Source organism: Sesamum indicum, linkage group LG2 (genome assembly GCF_026168435.1).
Source record: "Sesamum indicum cultivar Baizhima isolate 11 linkage group LG2, ASM2616843v1, whole genome shotgun sequence".
In the NCBI taxonomy this organism is placed as follows: domain Eukaryota; kingdom Viridiplantae; phylum Streptophyta; class Magnoliopsida; order Lamiales; family Pedaliaceae; genus Sesamum; species Sesamum indicum.
The window spans coordinates 12452895-12475085 of record NC_142658.1 but is presented as its reverse complement, the minus strand read 5'-3'; the positions used below and the strand labels follow the sequence as shown (position 1 = coordinate 12475085).

Sequence of the window (22191 nt, the reverse complement as noted above, 5' to 3'; positions counted from 1 at the left end):
ATAAGGGGGATGTTTCACAAACCCTAACTCAGATTTGAAGTAATTTCTTTATAAATATATGTACTTTAGCCTCCCTCATGAGTTGTACTTGGCCTGTTTTTGGGCCCCATTGTGGACTCATGAGGTTAGTTTACAAACAAGTTTATGTACAATTATTAATAATTTGGTATTTTACAAAATAAATCAATAGAAAAAACCAAGTCAATACCTTGCTACTATGCTTTATCCCTTTGCCATTGATATAAATATGACACCAAATTTCCAGTATTTTTCCAAGCCAAACAGTTAACTTCCTACCTAGAAACCAAATTCAGATTGTATTCCCACTTCAAAAACCTTCTCTTTTTCTGCTTCATCATCTTCCCAACACAGAAAAAGAGATGGAAATTTTTGGAGCTTTTCTTGATCAAGAATGGGAATCGCTGAGCAGCATGTTCTCCACTGGGGAGAACCCTGATTTCTTGCTGCATTGCAACAGCAGCAGTAGCCTGTTTCCTAGTAACGGTGAATTCCCATCGGCCGCTGCTGAGAATGTGGCAGCTGGAGCTGATGAGACTCCGTTTTTCCCCGTTGATCATATGCTTGGCACTAACTTTTACTGCATTTCTCAAGAAAGCAGCATTAGCAGCAATGAAAATAAGCAGCTGCCTAATGGTCTCAACTTTCCTCATCATGATGATTTTTCTAGCAATAGAACTGAGCCCGTGAATTTTTACGCCATGGACTGCAATAACGTTGACAATGCAGTAATGGTGCCGGTGTTTCCTGACGATGTGATGGAAGAGATTCTCCATTTGAAAGCAGAACCGGAGCAGCCCACAGAAACTGCTGATTCTTGCAAGGAAGTGCAGCTCAAGAGGAAGTATGAAGCATCAGGGATTCAGATCAAGGATAAATCAATGTCGGAGGATTATTCATCCAAGAAAAAACCTCGAGTTTCCAAAGTTGTAAGAGATTTGAAGTACTTCTATTAGTAGTTTTCTTCTACAACTGTTAGTATTTCTACATCATTTTATCTCATGGAATGGTATTACTTGATGCAGGAGCAGAAAAATAAGTCGAAAAAGAACAAGAAAGGGATCTTGCAGGATAGGGTTGATGAAGCAGAAGAGGTGAATGGTGGAGGAAACAGACAGAGCTCAAGCAGCTGCAGCTCTGAGGATGATTCCAATGCTTCTCAAGAACTGAATGGAGGGTCGCCTTCCGAATCCAAAGTCTCGGCCTCTCTGAACTCCAATGGGAAAGCAAGAGCCACCAGGGGTTCGGCAACTGATCCTCAAAGCCTTTACGCAAGAGTAAGAGAGAAATTACATAAGAAGATAATTAGATAAATACGTTTTAAGGTTTTACGGTCATATAATATAAAAAAATACTCTCGGCCTGCAATCCGTTGAGTCGTGTCTTAAATTAGAGACTCTCCCAATGGTATGATATTCACGGAAAATCTGTAATGTAAAACACGACACTGCGGGAGGTGTTGTGCAAAACGAGGAATTTGATTATAATCGGTCAAACTTCAGGAGCGTCAATGTAATTCCCGATAAAGAATAAGATGACCTCATTGTTTCAAAACGTAAGGTTGATTTGCTTTGAATTCATCCTAAATTATGTCTGTTTTCCATTTCTCAGAGAAGAAGGGAAAGAATTAATGAGAGATTGAAGATCTTGCAGAATCTTGTTCCCAATGGAACAAAGGTAAAAGATTGTTTTTTCACTTAAGAAATTGGGGTAGAATATTATGATTTTAATTTTATGAAGTTTTATGATTTGATATGATCATAACATAAAAGCTTGCAATGGGATTTATCAGGTTGACATTAGCACAATGCTGGAAGAAGCCGTCCACTATGTGAAGTTTCTGCAGCTTCAAATCAAGGTAATATTTTTGCTTAACCAAAGATGAGAATGATAATTAATTATCGATACTCTTGAAGTTTGAACATATTATAAAAAATCTCGAATTTTCAAAAAAAGAAAAATAAATACATAAACACGTTGCAATTATATCGTCCATGTTTAGAGAAAAATCTATACTATATATAAAATATTATTGTAAGAAATTTAGTGTAATTCATCAAAATTATTATTATACTTCTTTTATAATATACCTAAGTCTCAAAGGGCATATATCCATGTGATTATCATTAAATGGAAAGGGATCAGTACTTCAATCATTAAATGAAAAGGGTTATGTTAGATCATATTATTTTATATTTTATTAAAAAGTTTGTGGTTCTAATTTTCCTTCTTTTTATTTTTTGACACAGTTGCTAAGCTCTGATGATCTGTGGATGTATGCTCCTCTTGCATACAATGGAATGGACATTGGCATTTATCAGAAGATTTCTCCAAATCTGTGGCCTTAAAATTAAGCTGCTGATTTTGAGTTCTAGAGAAAGACGATTGAGTTTGCTGACTTGTAAACAAATGAGGCTATTTAAATTTCGGCCATCATGAGGAGTAATTCTCATTTTCTTGTATAAACAAAAAAACAATACACAAGTAAATTGAAAAAGATTAATTTTTGTGCATATTATTGTGGAAGGTATTGTCCCGAGTCAAAAGTCAAGATATGCGTGAATATACCTCGGTATATACGTTTAAATGCATTAAGACTACGTACCTGAACTGTTGGCTGCTATATATACGGTGACAAGTGCACTCATAAATACGGGACATTTTTTGAGATTGTATGACAAGAGACCCCGCATCAAATGGTGGAGCTGCATGTATTTGCTCTTGGAAGAGCTTAACTTGATCTCACATACCTTTTCTTTAACTAGAAGAGTCTCCACATACTGATCCACTTGAGATGGTATTTCTAACACCCCTTCTGAGCTTGTTGTCGTCCATTGGAGGTTTCCTGCATTGTGGATTGTCCAGGGGCCACTCTAGATACCTTGGTTCATGGCTTCGAGATTTGCTCCATGACTTTTTCCTTAACGGACTGCATTCTTCACTCCTTACTTCTTTTCGCCTTTGCCTCAACACAAACTCCTTAATGTCTCCTTACCTGATCAACCTCTCAGTTTCATCCTTCAACTGAAAATAGTCCTAAATGTGATGGCCTCTATCTCGGCGGAACTTATAATATAAGTTAGATCCTTTCTTTGAAGGCGTTAGTTGTGTTTTTGCTGGCCACTACAACAATTTTTTCTCAATGTTCAACAACACGTCCACCCTTATAGTGGTTAAGTGTGTGTAGTTGTAGAATCTTTGATACTTTAGTGCTGGGTCTTTTTCAAACTTGGACTTTGCATTATCTTTCTCTTTCTTGTTTTTCTTTTGCTCAGCATCTTTGCAGGAGTGGATCTTCCATTCATTCTCTTTTAGTGTATTCATCTCCTCTTCTTGAACATACTTCTCACCAATAAGGTGAAGCTCTTCCATATCAACAGGAGGATTCCTAGCTAACACAGAAGGCAAGCGTCCTTTCTTCATATCATGCATCTAGATAGAAGCCATTCTATCCATCCTCAAGTTTGGTACATCAAGTACCTTAGTGTTAAATCTTTCAATAAAGTCCCTCAAGGTCCCATCATTTTTCTAACGGATTGTGAATAAGTGGCTTGTTGACCTCTTAGCTTTCTTCTTACTTGTGAAATGATGCAGTAACTTTCTCGAAAGTTGGTTATATGGCTATTACTAGTGAATAAAACCATTTTTGCACATGCCCATAAAGAGTGGTAATAAGTATCCTACAATTTAAAGCGTTTGACAATCCATAAAGTTGCATGATATTCTCGAATGTTGTCAAGTGCTTTTTAAAGTTTTTATCACCGTCATACCTAGACAAGTCAGGGATCTTTACTCTAGAAGCTAAGGCCTCCGCCAGTATTTTTAGGATAAATGGTGACTCCATTTGCAAAACAATATTCTCAGGGGCCACCCCAGGATATCTTAAGTTCTCAATTTGTCGGCTGATGCAATCAACTTGATCGCTCAACTCTCTTATCTCATCCATTCTTCTCTAATCATCATCGCCTTCTAATACATGATGATCATTAATCTCCTTGAAGGAGTTGGATGAAGCCTCTCTAGCATTCTTTCTCATGTTTTATATTGTCAATAAAACACTGTAAAAATACCGACTCACATGTACACTTTGGTAAAACAGTGTAAAAACATAGTGTATAGATATTACTATCGACTTGCTATATAATACTGTTTTACTTGAAAAAAAAAATATCAAATGTGATTAACTCTATAATTCATAACATGTATAATATCTTATGTTAACAGTTTATATATTTGTAGATTGTAGCTAAAAGTACGAAACAAACATCATTCAAATACAATCCCCATTTTAGCTAAAACTACGAAACAAACATCATTCAAATGCAATGCCCAGTTGTAGCTAAAACTATGAAACAAACATAACTCAAATATAATCCCCCAAGCTCCCAAAAGTACATTACATCGGGGACTCAGAGTTTCCATGCTCCTTGCAAGTTGAAAGAGTTGCATAATTATTTTGTTGCGAGAAAGTTAAGTAAAAACAAGACCTGCCATTGATACCAAGTGAAACAGTAGTGAACAAGACTAACTTCTACAACCTTTAGAATCAACCCGATCATCCCATCCTTTTCTTTTTTCGTTTATATATTAGGGATTATAGGAAAAATATAAAAAAATAACTTAATAAGCGAGTACATATAAATAAATTCAATAAATAGAAGAATAAAACAATGCATGCTATTGGCTAAACAAAGTCCAAAATTCACATGCACATACTTGGATGAAATTTATAAGGTAATAACACTTACATGGCTAAAATGGTTAACTGAAAATCTTCCTCATTGATCTTCAAACTGGAGCTACAGTAGCAGAAACATCATATAATCCCAGCATCATCAAGAGCATTGGGAGCATCAGGAGTATATAATGGTGGGGGGCATTGGGAGCATTCGGGAGAGCATCGAGAGCATTGGTAGCATCTGAAGCATTAGGAGCATATGATTGAGAAGGGGAGCATCGAGAGCATAATATGAAGGGAGCATCAGATGGTGAAGGGGAGCACCGGGAGCATCATAATGGTCCAGTATAATCCATGGTGAGGGGGAAGCATTGAGAGCATCATATGATCCAACATCCTGGGGAACATCTGATGGTCAGGGGAGAGCACCTGGGAAAGCCTCTTATGATCCCAAATTACAAAATTGGGATCGACAAGAGCATGTGAAGCAAATTGTGGAGCTTTATCCAAAAGACCAATACAAAAATAATTAAAAACGTAATTAGAATGTTAGATGCTTGAAATGTGGGAATTGAATCCAAAATATAAACATAAAAAAACTTAAAGAGTTAAATAAAATCAAGGTAAAAATTTGTTTAGTTACTTGTAGCTTGTATGCGTTTGTTGTATCTCTTCGACTCACCAAGTTATGTATTTTGCATATTTTTCTACCAACTTATGCATAACCTAACTAGTTTTTTTCGTCATCTTCAACTGCTTCCTATATATATTTGGCACTATGATCTAGTTTTCAATCCAAGTTGACGGGGTGCCAACTCAGGCCTGTGGTAGTTAATAATATTATAGTCGAACATAACTGCAGTGGTGAAGAAAATCCTCTATGGTGGAATATTGAATATTTCATACGACTTCCAACCCATGAAGGTCGAAAAAGTGTGACAATGAAAATGGATCTACTCTCTACTTTATCTTGATATAGTCATTCCTGGTCACACGAATCCGTTCTAGAATAAAAAATTCGAGCGACCAAGAAGCTCCTTTGAAGGTCCTGTTTGAGTTGACTCCATAGTATTTTGTACTCTGGCCAATGCAGCTACTCCCCAAGTGAAGGTATTCAGCTTTGCAATGTTGGTGTCCATCAAGAAATACAAGTAGGGAAGTAGGACCGTCTTGGTATCACAGCAGGGTAGCATGACAGTCTCGATAAGGAAAAGAAGATAACCTCTGATATAACGATCCATGTGCGGATCATCTTGGCACTCTTTCGAAATGCTTCCTCAACCGTTTAAATGGGACTTTAGGCTTGATCCTCCAGTCTCACAGGCAAGTCCCAATAAATCAATACATAGTTATTTTACATTCATATCCCCACAATTGATGGGGTTTCCTTCAACAGGCAAACTGGCACTACAAAAAAATGCGAGATTTATAACTACTTCTTTTAAACGACCATATGGCCATTTCAATAGGAACGGCCTTTATGGCAACTTTGAAACGAAAAACATTTGTTGACATCACGTTTTATCAACAAATGTTTTTCGCAAGAAAAATTTCATATGTTTGGAACAAGAAAATAGTTAGAAAGGTTGTTCCTACATTGTTGTATTCGTAAAGTCGTTACAAAAATTTGATCATTATAATTTTCAACTGCTAGAATAGCTATAAAATTTTGGAATGGCCAAGTTATGCATAAACTGGTAAAAGAATATGTGAAATACATAACATGGTGGGTTGAAGAGAGACACAATGGATGCATACAAGCTGCAAGTAAGTAAACCAATTATTTAACTCTTTTAGTTTTGTTATGCTTACATTTTGGATTGAATTCCTACATTTCAAGTTTCTAACATTCTAATTATATTTTTTATTATTTTTGTAGATATTGATCTTCCGGACATACCTCCACAATTAGCTCCACATGCTCTTGTTGATCCCAATTTTGTAATTTGGGCATCACAAGAAGCTCACCCATATGCTCCACCATCATTATCAGATGCTCCCCCATGATGCTCCAGGTGATGCATATACTCCCGATGCTACCTCTCCTGATGCCCCCCCCCCCCCATCATATTCTCCATATGATGCATATGCTCTCGATGCTCCCCCAAATGCTCCTAATGCTCCACCTTCACCATCATATGATCCAGATGTTGCAGATACTCTTGATGTTACGCCCGGTGCCTCCTCACCCTCATATGATCCCGATGCTGGACATATGATGCTCTTGCTGTTGCACTTTGAAGATCAATAACGGAAGGATTTCCAGTTAAATGTCATAGCCCTAAGTGTTATTACCTTATAAATTCCATCAAAGTTATGTCCATGTGAATTTTAATCTTTGTTTAAATTACTTTTTTACTTTTTCCCTGCAGTCCGCTATAGTACATAGACGAACAAGGAAAAGGAGGGTATGAACGGGCTAATTCTAAAGGTTGTAGAGGTTAGCCTTGTTCATTATTATTTGACTCGGTATCATTGACATGTCTTGTTTTTATTTATCTTTCTCACAATAAAATAATTTTGCAACTCTTTCAGCATGTAGGGAGTATGGAGACTGGGAATTGTCGTTGATGTAATGTACTTTTCCAAAGCTTGGGTTGTATTTGGATGATATACTTTTCGATAACTGGGAATTGTATTTGATATTTAATCACATTTAATCTTTTTGTTTAGGTTATAAAAATTAGTATTATATGGCAAGTATTATTTTTACACTGTGTTTTTACACTATTATACCAATTAACAAAATAATCTACAATAGCACAAACAGACATTAACAAAGTTCTGTCAGTTGGTCAAATGGTATAAAACTAACGACATGTATTGGATGGATGCAAAATAAAAATTACACAACTACATCGTTTTACCAATTGCAAAACTATGAAAGAACACAAGCACAAACAAACATTGACAAAGTTCTGTCAATTGGTTAAATAGCTAAATGTGTAATTTAACCTTTTTATAACTTACCTTTAGTTTTTTTATTAACATTAACAACTTTACAAAATTATATGCAAGTATTTTGATAATTTGATATATATATATATATATATTCTCAACTTTTACAAATCATATTACTATTAAACTAATTAATAATTTATATTTATAAAAATAAATTAAAATATTATACCATAATTTAAATATATTTATAATTATTATAATAATATTTAATATTATTTATTTATAACAATATAAATAAAGAAAGAAAGAGAAAGAGAGAATGTATACTTTTACAATAAAAGAACTTCAAAATTGTTTTGAGAAGCCCACAAAATAAGTCCACAAAACATTCACAAAAAGGCTGAGCAAAAATCACAGAGCATATAGGAAGCTTGTAGCCCACAATTGTTTTGAGAAACCCATGAGGAAGAGACCCAAGTAGCTTCGGGTTTAATGGCAGGCCCATTCAGCCTGAGAAATGGGCTGGTCTTCTCCACTTCGCGGCCCATATTCATATTTTCAAAAAACAAAATCACAAAAATCTTCATTACGTTTGGTTTCATTTTTGGACAATCTCTAAGATAAGATAAAGCACACCTAATGTTTGTCTCTTTGTTTTCACACCTTTTTGTGTGTTTTTTTATTTTTGAACTTTTTTATATATAATAGATATATACAAACTTCTATACATATAAATATAATATAAAAGAAACATGATTTGACAATGAACAGTAATTTTTGTCTCCAAATAATACAATATTAAACATACAATATATATATATATATAATATATAAAAGAGACATGATTTGACAATGAACAGTGACTTTTGTCTTCCAAACCCAACAACAAACATACACCACTTATTTAAAATACCTCTAAAAACCAATCCACACATACACTCTATCTCCAACACATATTTATTTATCTCTATTTTTCTCTTTCTACCTCCAAAACACAAAGCAAAACAGTCCAAAAATAAAACCAAACATAATTAATTAATTCTTCTTTTCCTTCTTTTTTCTTCCCAAGAATTTCTAGAATTTAATTAATTCTCAACACTAATAATTTGGATAAGAATTCTGAGTTTGACTTTTGACTTCAACTTGCCACATCAATACTATTATCAGAAAAAGAATTGGGTTGGCCATAATTTCTCCTACACACACAACATGAGGAAACGATGGTGTCAAACTGAGACTATGACTGCCTAAAATTTCAAGAACTTCCTAATATCATTGACAAAAATGCTAAGTAATTTTTCTGTGATATTATAAATAAGTAAATTATTTTTTTTATAAAAATAATAATAGTAATTTATCTTTTTGTGTTTTTTTAAAAATATAATAATTTATTCTCTGTTATTTTTTAAAATGAAGCAAGTTGCCTCATTAGACAAAAAGGTAAATTGCTTTATTTTAATAGGTATAATGAGATAATTTGTCATTTTTTATCACAGAAAAATAATTTTTTTATCTGTAATATCTCGAGATGTAAATTGCATTAAGCTTCATTATGAAAGGTGGAGATATTTGGAAGTGGTGGGTGTTGGGAGGGTCCCACCTTTATGTATTCTAGAACGACAAGTTCGAATTTCCATACAATACCAGATCAAAGACACACTCACCACATTCAACATGAGGCTATTTTAGATTTAACCACTAAACTCAATTTTAATACTACTTCGTATTGATGGGGTATTACCCCCGTCCCTGGAAAAAATCGAAAAAGCCCTTCACTTTAGGTAAAAAAAATACCCTAGAAACCTTACGATCCGTGCATAAACACACGGGTCGGATCCTCAGGGCTTCGACCTGCATGAGGAATCGGAAAACTATCTATTTAGACCGCCCGATATTTCACCGTGCGATTGAGAACCATGAGCGCCTGGATGAATACATGTGGCCCAGCCTGTACTGCACACATGGGGCCTATAAATACTTCAGATCTGGGTCATTTAAGGTAATATGCATTTATTACTTTTATTTGAATTCTCGAACCGCATATTTCTACCTTGGCTCGAACTAATTTGAGTATCGGAGGGTTTTAGTAGGGGACAAATCCGACTATTTAAAATGTACCTATTATTCCTCAGGACCTATCTACAATATTTGGTGCGAATATATTGTGAGTCCGAACTCATTAAGAAAGGTCGCATATTCCAATCCAAATCAGTAATGATAAAAATAAACTGATAAATTGGAATACGTACTTTTCATATTCTTTCTTGAGGACTGTAAACAACTCCTCTTTGCTTTCCTTAATTTACTTTACTTCTTTCCCAAAAAGTTCTTCCAACAATAGTTTTGTTTTTTAGTATCTTTTCTCCCTTTGTTTCAATGAGGTGCATTACGTCTGTATTTAGGGGATGCTTCACTAAACTTATTTAAAAGATTGGGTTAATTATAGAGCTTTTTGAAAATTCCGGACTAGGGTTTCTGTGAAAAAAGTGTTCGGACGAAAAATATTGATATTAGGAAAAAAAAAATACATAAATTTTTAATTTGACCCCTCATTTTTTCGTGTATAATTTTGTACTTATAAACGGATAAATATAATATATATTTGTATATGGAGTGAGGTTAAAATTATTATATTTTTTTTTATAAGCACAAGCTTATTACATGAGAATATTAAATGGGGCATAAAATTGAAAATTCATGTAAATTTTTTGTTAAGGTCAGTATTTTCTATCCAAACCCTAACAAAAAGGGGTGAGGTGCAAATGGAGAATGTTCGAAAGGGGTGTAAGTATAATATATGAATTTGTTTGGGAGAAAATGTAATTTTATATTTTCAGAGGAGGTCTAAGTGTAATTAACCCTAAAATACTTTATAAGCACGTCAGATTATATTTTTATTATTTCAAATATTATGTTGTATTTTGTACTTTATTTAGCATACGCACGCAACTTGTATAAAATCTTCTCTTAAATAAAACAAATCACGTAATTTTCGTATACATGATGTGCATATGTCTAATATTAGAATAGAAAATGCAACAGAATTCTGAAAAAAATCCAATCTAATTCGTACAAAATCAGATCAAGAAACTTATAATATTTTAGTATTGACAATTTTGTCATTTCTACGATCAAAATCGAAGGAGCTTGTTAAAATTTTTGAAATAAGTTGAAAACCCCTTACTCCCCCCTCCCCCCCCCCCCCCAAAAAAAAAAAAAAAGAGTTTGCTCTCTCAAAATTTTACCAAACGTCTTTCAATATCTTATAAATTCTCAAACATCTTATAAAATAATTTAAAAAACTTACAAAACTCACCAAAACATTCTCAAACTCAATCAAGCTATAAATTGGTAAAAGCATTTAAATTTTATTCTTAACTTGTTTATTAATAAAAGCTGACGCAGACTTTTAGTCAGGGATAAAAAGCCGTACTGCGAATAACACATGTTCAATTAATGAACATTGGCTAAATGAGACTTTAGCTAATGTTTTAGGTGAACTATATAAGAGAATTACTCCTCCTTACTCCATTGACTAAACAAAGAAGAATCATCACCACACCAATCTAATACCCGACATTCTTATCCTTTTGAGAAAGCAGGGAGGCCAAACAAAAAAAATTCGGTAAAAAGAATCGGATCCATATAATTAATAAGTCAGGACGTAGATTCAGTTAGGGTGGGCGTCGGATCGGATTTTTTGGGTTCGATTTTTTGGGTCAGATATCTGAAAAGTCGAGTAGTGTAAAAATGAACCTGATCCCAAACACGATTAAACCAAGTACCTCATTAGTCGGGTTCAATCCTCCATTTTTTATGTTGTCAATTCTTCATTTTTTCTTTTTTAGTTCTCCAGTTTTTTCTTTTTCATTTTCTAAAGTTGTTTTAAATATGGTGTAAAAAATGGTAGCCCATTTTCTTGAGTTGATTTTAATACAAAAACAATATATATATATATATATATATATCTGTGTGTGTTTAAGACTTACTGTTACTTGGAGACAAAGTGGCCGATGATGGAAATGGCAAGCCGCGAACAAGGAATGGCTACTGCCGAGCGATGCCGCCGAACAGTGAACGGCAAGAATGGTGAAAGAAAATATTTTCTCTATCTAGGGTAAAAAAGAGGGGTGAAACTTGATGTGAAAAGTAAAAAAAAGAGGGATGAAGAAAATTGTTAGGTTACTGGGTAGCCTAAGCGGGAGAGTGGAGCTGAAGAGTACATAATTTACTTTTTTTCTTTTTTATCGAATACCCGACCAGGTATTTGTATAGCAATATTATACTCAATATTCGATCCGATATTATTTAATCAATTTTCAAATAAAATTGAATCCGATTAATTATTTGACTCGTCAAATCCAAACTCGATCGAGTCGGGTTGGGGCCCGAAAAATTCGATCCGCGTGCCCACCCATAGGCTCAATCCACCAAATACCACAAGAAAAGAAATTACTATTGGTTGCAATATTAATGGTGTGGCTAAAAATTATGGTAAATAGTTTTTTCACAATGAAAAAATTATTTACTACAGTTAATTGCCATGATAAAAAAATATTTATCATAATCAAATAGCTTAGCCACCCTCGCGAAAACTACGTCTAACAACTTTTGCATATATGATTATAGTCAATAATTATTTACTACAATAATTTATTATATATTAATTATATTAGTCATAATTAAATAATATATTTTTTTATAGTATACTTTAATAATAATTCGAACCCATGACGTAAATACGACAATATTTCGACTTTAACCATTGTATCATAGTGATTGTTGGCTTACGATGTAAACGTGTGAGCGTTCAGTTATTGCACTTTACCTAAAAAAGAGTACACAAATTGGACCAAAATGAAGGCAAAAAGTCCAAGTCATGCATCAATTTGCAACGTGCAAAACCGCAGCCCGTCTGTGTAGATTCATGCACACTTCCACAATAACAAGAGACTGAAATACGTCCAATTCCCAACTTCTCCAAAGGAGTAAAAGTCATACGGCTGCTTGCCCAACTCCACCTGTTTTATTACCAAAATTTCTAAGTTTAATAAATGAAACCTCTTAGTTATTACTACAATTCTAATTGTAGAAAAATCTCAAAGAGCTACCTAAGGACTGAGTCACAATTAATGAGCTTTTCGGTGCCGTTAGGGAGGCTGAGGTTACATCAACAAGTATAGAATTATGAATCGAAATTTTACTAAATGTATGAGTAAATTTATTATTATTGACTATAGTCATATATTTCCCTAACAATGACGGGCTATGGGGCAAGTGCTCCTACAAAAAGAGCAGGTCGTCGTATGCCAACCGGGACACCGAGTGGGAACGGCTCATTTGCGGCCCTTTTTGTAACGTGGAAGAGTTGACTCAAAATGGGTAGAAGAAGGGGAATCCGAGTGAGGTAAGATTGTTTGAGGTGCAATTGCAATAGAAGACCGCGTAGGAGTTTTGACTTTGACAAAGTCCAGTAGACTTCCTAGTCGTCCTCACTTGCTCAAATTGTTCTCTCTCACACACTACACACACCACCCTACTCTTCCTCTCACCTACCCTCATCACTCACCAGCTTCCACTTGGCCCTCAAGCAAACGTGTTCCTTTGCCCACATGTCTTATTTCTTCTTCAGTAAACCGTCTCACTTTCCCAACACTTGTCACGCAACTTCCCTCCTTTCCCCCTTCCCTGTATATAAATCTCTACTCCCGCTCTCAATTCCATAACTTAGAACAATTCTTCTCGACAATTACTTGCAAACAAGTACTTGGAGTTCTTCATCTTTGGTTGATTATGGCGCTTGAAGCTTTGAACTCTCCCACTACTCCTCCGCCGTCGTTTCAGTTTGAGACCGCCGCCCTCCGCTATCTAGAGCCGTGGACTAAGGGAAAGCGATCCAAGCGTCCCCGCAGCGTAGAGCGCCATGAGCCCACTGAGGAGGAGTACCTCGCGCTCTGCCTTGTCATGCTAGCTCGAGGCGGTGGCGCTGTCTCAACTTCCGCCGCACACCCGCCGGAGCAGAAGGAATTGCAGATGCAAAGCCGTGTTCCGCCACCACCGTCTGTGGTGCCGCCGCTTGATTCGTCCAAGTTGATTTATAAGTGTTCGGTTTGTGGCAAGGCTTTTGGGTCGTACCAAGCTCTGGGAGGCCACAAGGCCAGCCACCGGAAACTCAGCGTTGGTGGTGGCGGCGGAGGAGACGAACAGTCCACCACCTCCGCCGCGACAACTACCTCCTCAGCCACCGCTGGGGGCAGCGGGAGAACCCACGAGTGCTCCATCTGCCACAAGTGCTTCCCGAGCGGGCAGGCCTTGGGAGGCCACAAGCGCCGCCACTACGACGGCGGCGCCCCGAGCAATAACAACGGCGGCACAGGCAGCAGCGCCGTGACTTCATCAGAAGGCGTGGGTTCTACTGTTAGTACCCACCGGGAGTTCGACTTGAACCTGCCGGCTTTGCCTGACTTCTGGCGGGGCTTCGGCGGCTCCGCCGTTGACGACGAGGTGGAAAGCCCCCACCCGGCAAAGAAATCACGCCTTCTGCCGCCGGCGAAGTTGGAAATCCTTTGAAGAACATTCGCAGAGCTGCAGAAATCAGGAAAATTCATAATATTGGGAATTCAACCTTTGTCTTTTTATTTTTTATTTATTTTTTCTTTTGAGGGGGATGGATGAAATTTTTTGTGTATATAGATTTGGTACTCATTATTTAATTTATTTATTTATTTGGTAAAAATATTAATTTTTCGTCTTCAATCGTATTACTACTATCATTAAATTAGTATTTGATGTGTATATAAAATACGGCAAAAATTCTACTTAAATAATCAGTACAATATACGGCAAAAAAACATTGAAAGTGTCATGAAATTCAATTAACGTTTTATAAAGAGCATTACTTCAAATGTGTATGTACAAAAAATTATTGATATGATATAGTGATAGTTATTTACAAATATATATATATTTATATATTAATGAATATTAATTAACTACATGTGATATATACAATGGTTCCTGACGGTGGTTTTTGCCAGCAATCAAAATATTAACCGTAGTTAAACATTATGACAAATACGGTTAATGACCAAGACTTTAGTGTTTGTATTAATTTGATATAAAAATATTTATTATAATTTTTAACTCGGAGCTAAATCATAAAAATTTGTGTAGTGTTCGTCCCAAAAACCCACCATGTTGATTCTGTTTTTGTTTTTTAAACGGTAATTATATAATTATATTTACATTTCAATAATTGAAATAAGTAAGTGATATATTAGTTCGATAAATACATTAATATAATAAAATATTATAAAATAAATTATAATAAATAAAATAATATATCAAACATGCGGTAGAATTCGAATTCACGAAATACAACTTATTTATAATACGTCAATTTCAACAAGTTCTCACATCATTGATTTTGTATGCACTGAAGAATTCTTAGTGAGGAAAAATTCCGGTTCGCATCTGATTCGACGAAATCTAAATTAATTATATAGTAAGTATAATACATTTGTTGTGTAATTGATATACAGTTAAAGAAAAGTGACCAATCACATAATAAATATACTAATACTCCTTTTCTAATTAATTTGATTCGACGGCTTAACGGTATTTGATTGAGGTTACATGGTGGGGACAGATGGCACGATTGTAATGAGAGGCTGCCACCGTTTTTCAACTGTATTAACGCTGTCCTGAGGCTGAGGGGATCTCACGCGGTGCATCTGCACCGCGTGCCAACACTTTATCCAATATTCTTTTCTTTCTCTAATGCTATACAGAAATTGCTGTTTACTACTCTACCCACTTTCTCTTTATTTTTCTTGATTTGGAATATTCGAATAATTCTAAATTTATTTTTTTTTTATTTTTTAGCAAAAAAATATAATTTTAATCCTATAAGTTAGGAAGTGATAATTTTGGTCATTTCAAATTAAAATTGGTAATTTGATTATATAACTTTAAAAATTTTGATAATTTTAGTCAATTTTCGACTAATTTCTAGTCATCAGTCATGTCAGCACCTAAATTGAATTTTTTAGTGAATTTAATAACGCGACAATCTAAGTTATAATTTTAAATAGCAAATATGATCTTGTATCTTTAAGAGGTTAGCAATTTTCGCCCTCTAATTCTGGATGTAGGGATTTTAGTCATCTAGTTTTTGGAATAGTAGCGATTATGATCCTTAAATCCAATTAATGACAAAAAAAACTTACATATATTTTTTGTGACAAAAAAAAATTATTTTATCATGATAATAAATTTTAGAATTTTATTAGTCGTAATTATTTTGTGAAAAATAACATTAGATCAAATTAGTAACAGAAAGTTGTGCTATCAAGTTGTCGCTGTAGATAATTAGCGCAACATATATAGTGACAATTTGGTAATAATAATTATTAACACTTAATATATATATATATATATATATTAGTTACAAACTTTAAAATTATTATTTTATTTTTGTCACTAACATTATTTTCTTGTAACGTCAAATATTAACCCAGAAAATTTGCAATTAAGTTAAACTATGAAGAAATGGATTATTCAATACATTATAAATGACTACAGCTTAAAAATTATAACGAATCAATATTATGGCTAAATTCATTTTTACCCCTCTATGTTTTCCTAGATTAGCTAAAAAAACCCATGTGATTTGAAAATAGGCAAAAAAATCCTTGTATTTTGTTAAACCCTGCAAAAAAAAAAACCCTAACGGAAGATGTGATGCACGCGCCTCAAATGCGTTTGCGCTTTATTTTTTTTGTGTATTTTGATATTTTTTGTCTTGACTAAAATGTCTTTATATTGTATGTAAAATTACTATGGTTACATTGATTTTTTTTATATTTTTCTCTTTTCTAAAAATATATTCTTTTATCTTAAACATATTTATATTAAATATTAAAATAAAAAAATAAAAGATAAAAAATTACATTACAAAAACTAATATAATAAATTTTATTTTTCAAATTTAGATATCTACATTAATATAAATATTAGCAATTATCATTATTATAAGTTATAAATTAATTTAAATATAATAATTATTATAATTATTTAAAAGGATTTTTAATTAAAGTATATATTTAAATAATTTAAGTATAATAATTATTATAATTATCTTTAATTAACTAATATATATTTAATTATTATAATTATGTAAAATTGTTTTTAATTAATTAAAAAAATAAAAAGAAATGGGGGCGAAGGCCGCCCCACCCCCCCCCCCCCCCCCCTCGTCACCCTTTTTTTATCTGGGTGGACCGCGACCGCCCCTCACAGAAGGGCTACGGCGTCGCCCAAACTGTCGTTACTTTTTTTTTTTTTTTTTTTGTGGGGCGACATTGCCGTCGCCTAGATCAGATCTGTCGTTGCCCAAATTTGAATCTAATGGTCATTAAAAAAAATAATATGTAATATGTGAAGGCATAACTGTCATTTTATAAAAAATTTAATGATATTAGTCATATTTAACAGAGAGGGGCAATTGGGCTAAATTTATTAAAACACATGGGGTTGTTTTGCCTCTTTTCAAATTAGAGGGGGATTTTTTGTTGAGTTTTTAAAACACAGGAGGATTTATACAATTTAGCATAATATTATCTACAATAGTCAAATAAAATCAATTATGCAAAAACTTAAGGTATGAACATTATTAATCAACATTTGTCATATTTTTTCCAGCCATGACTAATCATTTAACATCATTTCACTACAAAATATTTAATTATATCAACATTGTAATAACCATGGCTTAGAAATCATTAAAAAAATTAAGTTTGACCACAGTTAATAATTATAGTCAAAATATTTGCTATAATTTTTAATCGTGGCTAATGTTTTGAAATCGCTTGCAAAAATAACGGTTATTAGCCATTGCGCAACTGCGCAACTGTAGTGAATTAGTATTTGCTACACTTTTCTACTTTTAATTATAAAAATTAATTATTATCAAAAGGAATATTTCTTCTAGTGTGTGCAGAAACAACGGCTAAATAGCCGTTGCATAGTCGTACCTAATTAGTATTCGTCACGATTATTTACTTTAACCATAATAATTAACCAAATTACATTTTTCCTAATACTAGTTGGATAAATATAATAAATTGATTTTTCTTTTTAAAAATTAAGGGTGTAATTGTAGATAATTACCTTAGTATGGATAAGTGGACTCTTAACAAAAGCATAAGGTGGCAGAATTATTTCTCATTTTGTACGTAAACAAGAAGATAGAGGTGATTAGGATGACATATATGTAACCCTTAATTGCTTTTTCAAATTAATTAATCTTCTTATTAATGACGTCTTAATCTATGATTAAAAATTGAGAATTTATTAATACGCTCGAGATCATGGGTTCGAGTTTTACCAGACGTGTGAGTGTTTGTCTCACTTAATATAAATTTACTGTAAGTATTCATTTATGAATTTACTAATCGAAGCAATATATTTATTATATTATTGTGATATGTAATCACTATTTAAATAATAATAATAATGAGAGTATTTTTTCGATTTATTATTTATTTCAATTAGTTTAAAATTTTTAATTCCTTCATCTATTATGATTTCTCATAACTATCTTTAATTGGTAGTTGTTTTTATTTGTTTTTCATGTATTTTTTTGATTTCTCCAACAATATTATTTATTTCTGTTTGTCGTTTTTTTTTTCTATAAATCAAAATATTTATATTAACTCATTATCTTAATATATATCTTTTGGTGCTTTTCTACTCTACAAATATTAATATCTAATTTAGAAAACTATTTTATTTTAATTTATTTTTAAAAATTATGCACATATATAGAATGTGCCACATTTAGTAGTATTAATAAAACGTCTCAGTTTCAGTCCCCCTATTAATTTACGTTAGAAAATTGATAAAAAATAATATCACGTGATTATTTTCCTTCGCAGAACCGTATATTTATATCAATTTCTCCATTAATTTTTTTATCAGGGTCATAAAAAAACTTAAAATAAGATTTTTTTTGCATTATTTTTAAAACTCCTTTTTTCAATGTGATTAAAAATTTACCGAATTTAAGTTATGAGATAAAAGAAAATACAATTTTAGCTCATTTTCACGTGTACAAGTCCAAGTCAAAAACCTCCCACCACTAACCTCCAATACTTTGTGTAGTGTATTATATTAAATCAAAGCCAGACTTGAATAGTTGATTTTGAATAAAATATAGGCTAAATTATAATCAACTCTCATAAAGTTTGGCATAATTATAAATACTCCCTTTTATTTGATTTGAATAAGCGACCTTGATCAACGATCTACATCCAGCCACGGATCCTTTCCAGATCTGTGATAGATCCTGAGAAATTAAACAAGTACGTCATGTTAGTCGGGGTCGTCCCCGACGAAAACCCTCCGACGCCCAAGTTAGTTGGTGGTCAAGATAAAAATATGCGATCCAAAGTCAAAGAGTCAATGCAATAAATGCCAGTTACCTCGAGTGCGTCAGATCTGAAGTATTTATAAGGTCTTATTTGACACTGTAGACCACTCCACGTGTCTTAATCTGGGGCTCCTAGCTTCAATCGTGCGGTGCTCAGCCATCTTCAAATTTCGGGTCAACCCGTGCGGGGCTGGCCTGAACGACCCAACTCGCGACCTCCTGCGCTGATCTTGGTAAAAATGACTATTATGCCCTTAATGAAGGCTTTTCTGTCTTTTAATAATTAAACTCTCATCACCCTCGTTGTTTGAAAAATTACCAGTACCTCCCTGATTTTAACGATCGTCTAACAATTAATCTAATCCGTTAGGTTTTCATTCACTTTTTATGTAAACTGCCAAAATGCCCTTATGGATTAAAAATTATAATTTTATTTATTTTTAAAAAAATATCTTTTAAGGACTAAGTGGATAATTTTTTTATAAAGTTTAAATTTTTTCATCCATTCCGTTCGAGTTTTTATAAGTTTTTAATTTAAAAAAAAATAAAAAAAAATACAGTAAGAGAAAAATTGACATTTTAACCCCCATCAATGACTTATATAATTTCATCAAACATCAAAAGATTATTTATAATTTTTCAAACAATGAGAAGTATTCATAATTATACCAAATTTAAAAAAAAAAATTATGGTAAATTTACCCTAAAATATAAGTAGAGAAGCCGACCGCATAAGTTGATCATGTCTTGATTGACTTTCCCAAGCATTATTGTTGTACATTTATCAATTTACGAGCTACCATTGGTGGAAGCTTCTACTGAAATAAGTCGGCTTGCATAAGGTTGGCAACTTGCTCTACTCAATAGTTTTTTTTAGGGATAATTATATTTTTCTTCCTGAAATTTGGTGTAATTACACATAAATTTCTTATAATTTGAAAAATTATATTTAACATCCTCAAATTTGTTTCAATCTACTAAATAAGTTCAAGTGTTACTCGAAATACATCGAATTTACTAATATTAATAACAAAAATTGATCGTATGATAACAACAACTATTCAATGATGTTATTCAATATTGTAGTAGAAACGAACAGTCCGACAATATTGTAGTAGAAACGAACAGTCCGATTCTTATTCAAATAATAATTATTTAATTTCATTAGTATGTTATTAAATTGAGTTATATATATATATATATATATCAATATCAATTCCTCCACCATGGTAATTAAGGCAACGAAACAAATTACAAAAAACTCATATAAAATGGCAGATGAGGCCTAATTGAGAGCCGTTAGTTTAAGGTCATAGGTTTGAACACTACCAATATATATTAGGGATGATTAAAAAAATTTAAAACAGTCCAAAATGCCTGAATCAAACCGAATCAAACTGTTTTTCATGATTTATTTTTCAAACTGTAATTCTAAATTAAGAGTAAAAGTGCACGCACTATTAATTTGGTTTTAATTTAGAACTTAAAAAAATCACCAAAAATCGAACCACACCACTAAATACATAATTAATTTTTAAATTATATATAATAATTTGATAAAATAATTAATTTTTTAGAAGAATTTTTATATTCGAAATAAATAATTCCAAAATTCATATGTTATCAAAGATGGAATTATTAAGCCCATTTAATGGTTGTCTGAATTTTTCATTCATTTTTCCTCACCTATTTTTTTCTCCCTCTTTTCTCTTCTTTCTTTTCTAATTCCCTCTATTTTTGTTCTGTCTTTTACTCTATTCTCTCTAAAATCGACCATTAACCTTTGTTGGATTAAATGTTTCCTTGTTGGATTAATGTATATGATCTTATATTTTAGTCTACTTAAAGTTGTGGAGAGTGTTGGAGGTGTATGTGCATAAAGTAGGTTTTTCTCGTTTTCTATATACAAACACTTATTTCGGTTATTGATTCTTTTGTTAGTCTCAACGTCTTATTTTTGTTATAAATATTAAAACTGCCAAACCGCCAGCAACAGCCCGAAACTGCACAAAACCGCACCTTTAATTTTGGTTCCAAAAGCGACAATTTTAAAAATTATTTTATAAAACCGCCAATGGCAATTCGATTTGATAATAGGTTTAAAAAAAATCAAAAACCGCACCGTGAGCACCCTTAACATATATAATGGATTCTATTATAATAGTATGTGTTGATCCACTTTAATAATAGGTGTTGATTAAATATAATTATCAAATACTGATAATTACTATATGATTATTATAGTTGTTAGCTGTTGTAAAGTATGAATACTTGATATTGATAATTATGAATGATTTTATTCAGTAAATAATAATTTATTATTTTTATTTAAAAATAAATAAATAAATAAACTCGATAAATAGCAACACATCTAACGAGACCCAAATATCTAATGTACAGATACTCAGAACCACTAAGTTAAAACAGAAAATTCGAGAAAAATAGAGAATCAAAGACATTGATGGCTTGCCACTCTAACTTAGGCGTAATAGGTTCAACTATAGATGCAGCAGCAGGAGAGGAAGTGTGTTATTCAATCATGTGGTCGGCACACCAACCACACAGAACTATTGCCAAATGGATGGTCCAGACTCAGATGGAGGCCACATATATATATATATATATATATATATAATCAATCTAATTTGATATGGTTGTGGTAACAGTTTATGCAGATGCTTCCAGGGAATTAAGTTCAATTTTTTTTTCCCAATGAATAGAGTATAATTTTATTAGCAGTTATGACACGTTGTTTTTATATGTATATGGTAAAATAATTTTTTAAGTTTTAAAATATATTATAAAAATAAAAATTTGAGTTGAAAATTATATACATAAAATTGGATTTTGTAATACTAAATGTGATCGCTTTTTACATGCATGTGTCCTATTAGTATTTATATATTGCACTGGAGATAAGAATTTTAATATATTTGGAATTTGAAATCCAATTTTCGATAACTTTATTTTCTTTTAACATTTCGTCAAATCCCAGGGATTTCACAGTTTATTTTTTTTTTATAAAAATAGACCAAGATCTGAAATCACAGATCTTGTTTTTTATTCGAGGCAAATTTGGATTTGAAAGCCTATTAAGGCGGGGAAACCTCGCCGGCTGGACTTGTGAACTGGAAGTTTATTTGGCTAGCCCATGTGCTGCCTA

General features: G+C 32.8%; 2 protein-coding genes across 2 annotated transcripts; both read left to right on the top strand.

The window, feature by feature from the left end:
• Window positions 1-290: 290 nt before the first annotated feature.
• On the top strand, window positions 291-2496 carry LOC105155858 (uncharacterized). Its single transcript, XM_088877880.1, has 5 exons — window positions 291-947; window positions 1044-1295; window positions 1630-1695; window positions 1811-1876; window positions 2268-2496. Exons 1-5 carry the CDS (start codon window positions 381-383, stop codon window positions 2364-2366), a joined length of 1050 nt encoding a protein of 349 aa, XP_088734006.1. The 5' UTR covers window positions 291-380; the 3' UTR covers window positions 2367-2496.
• A 10801-nt stretch (window positions 2497-13297) lies between these two features.
• LOC105155595 (zinc finger protein ZAT10) lies at window positions 13298-14353 on the top strand. The gene has a single exon (XM_011071489.3). It carries the CDS (start codon window positions 13391-13393, stop codon window positions 14165-14167), a length of 777 nt encoding a protein of 258 aa, XP_011069791.1. The 5' UTR covers window positions 13298-13390; the 3' UTR covers window positions 14168-14353.
• Window positions 14354-22191: the final 7838 nt, after the last annotated feature.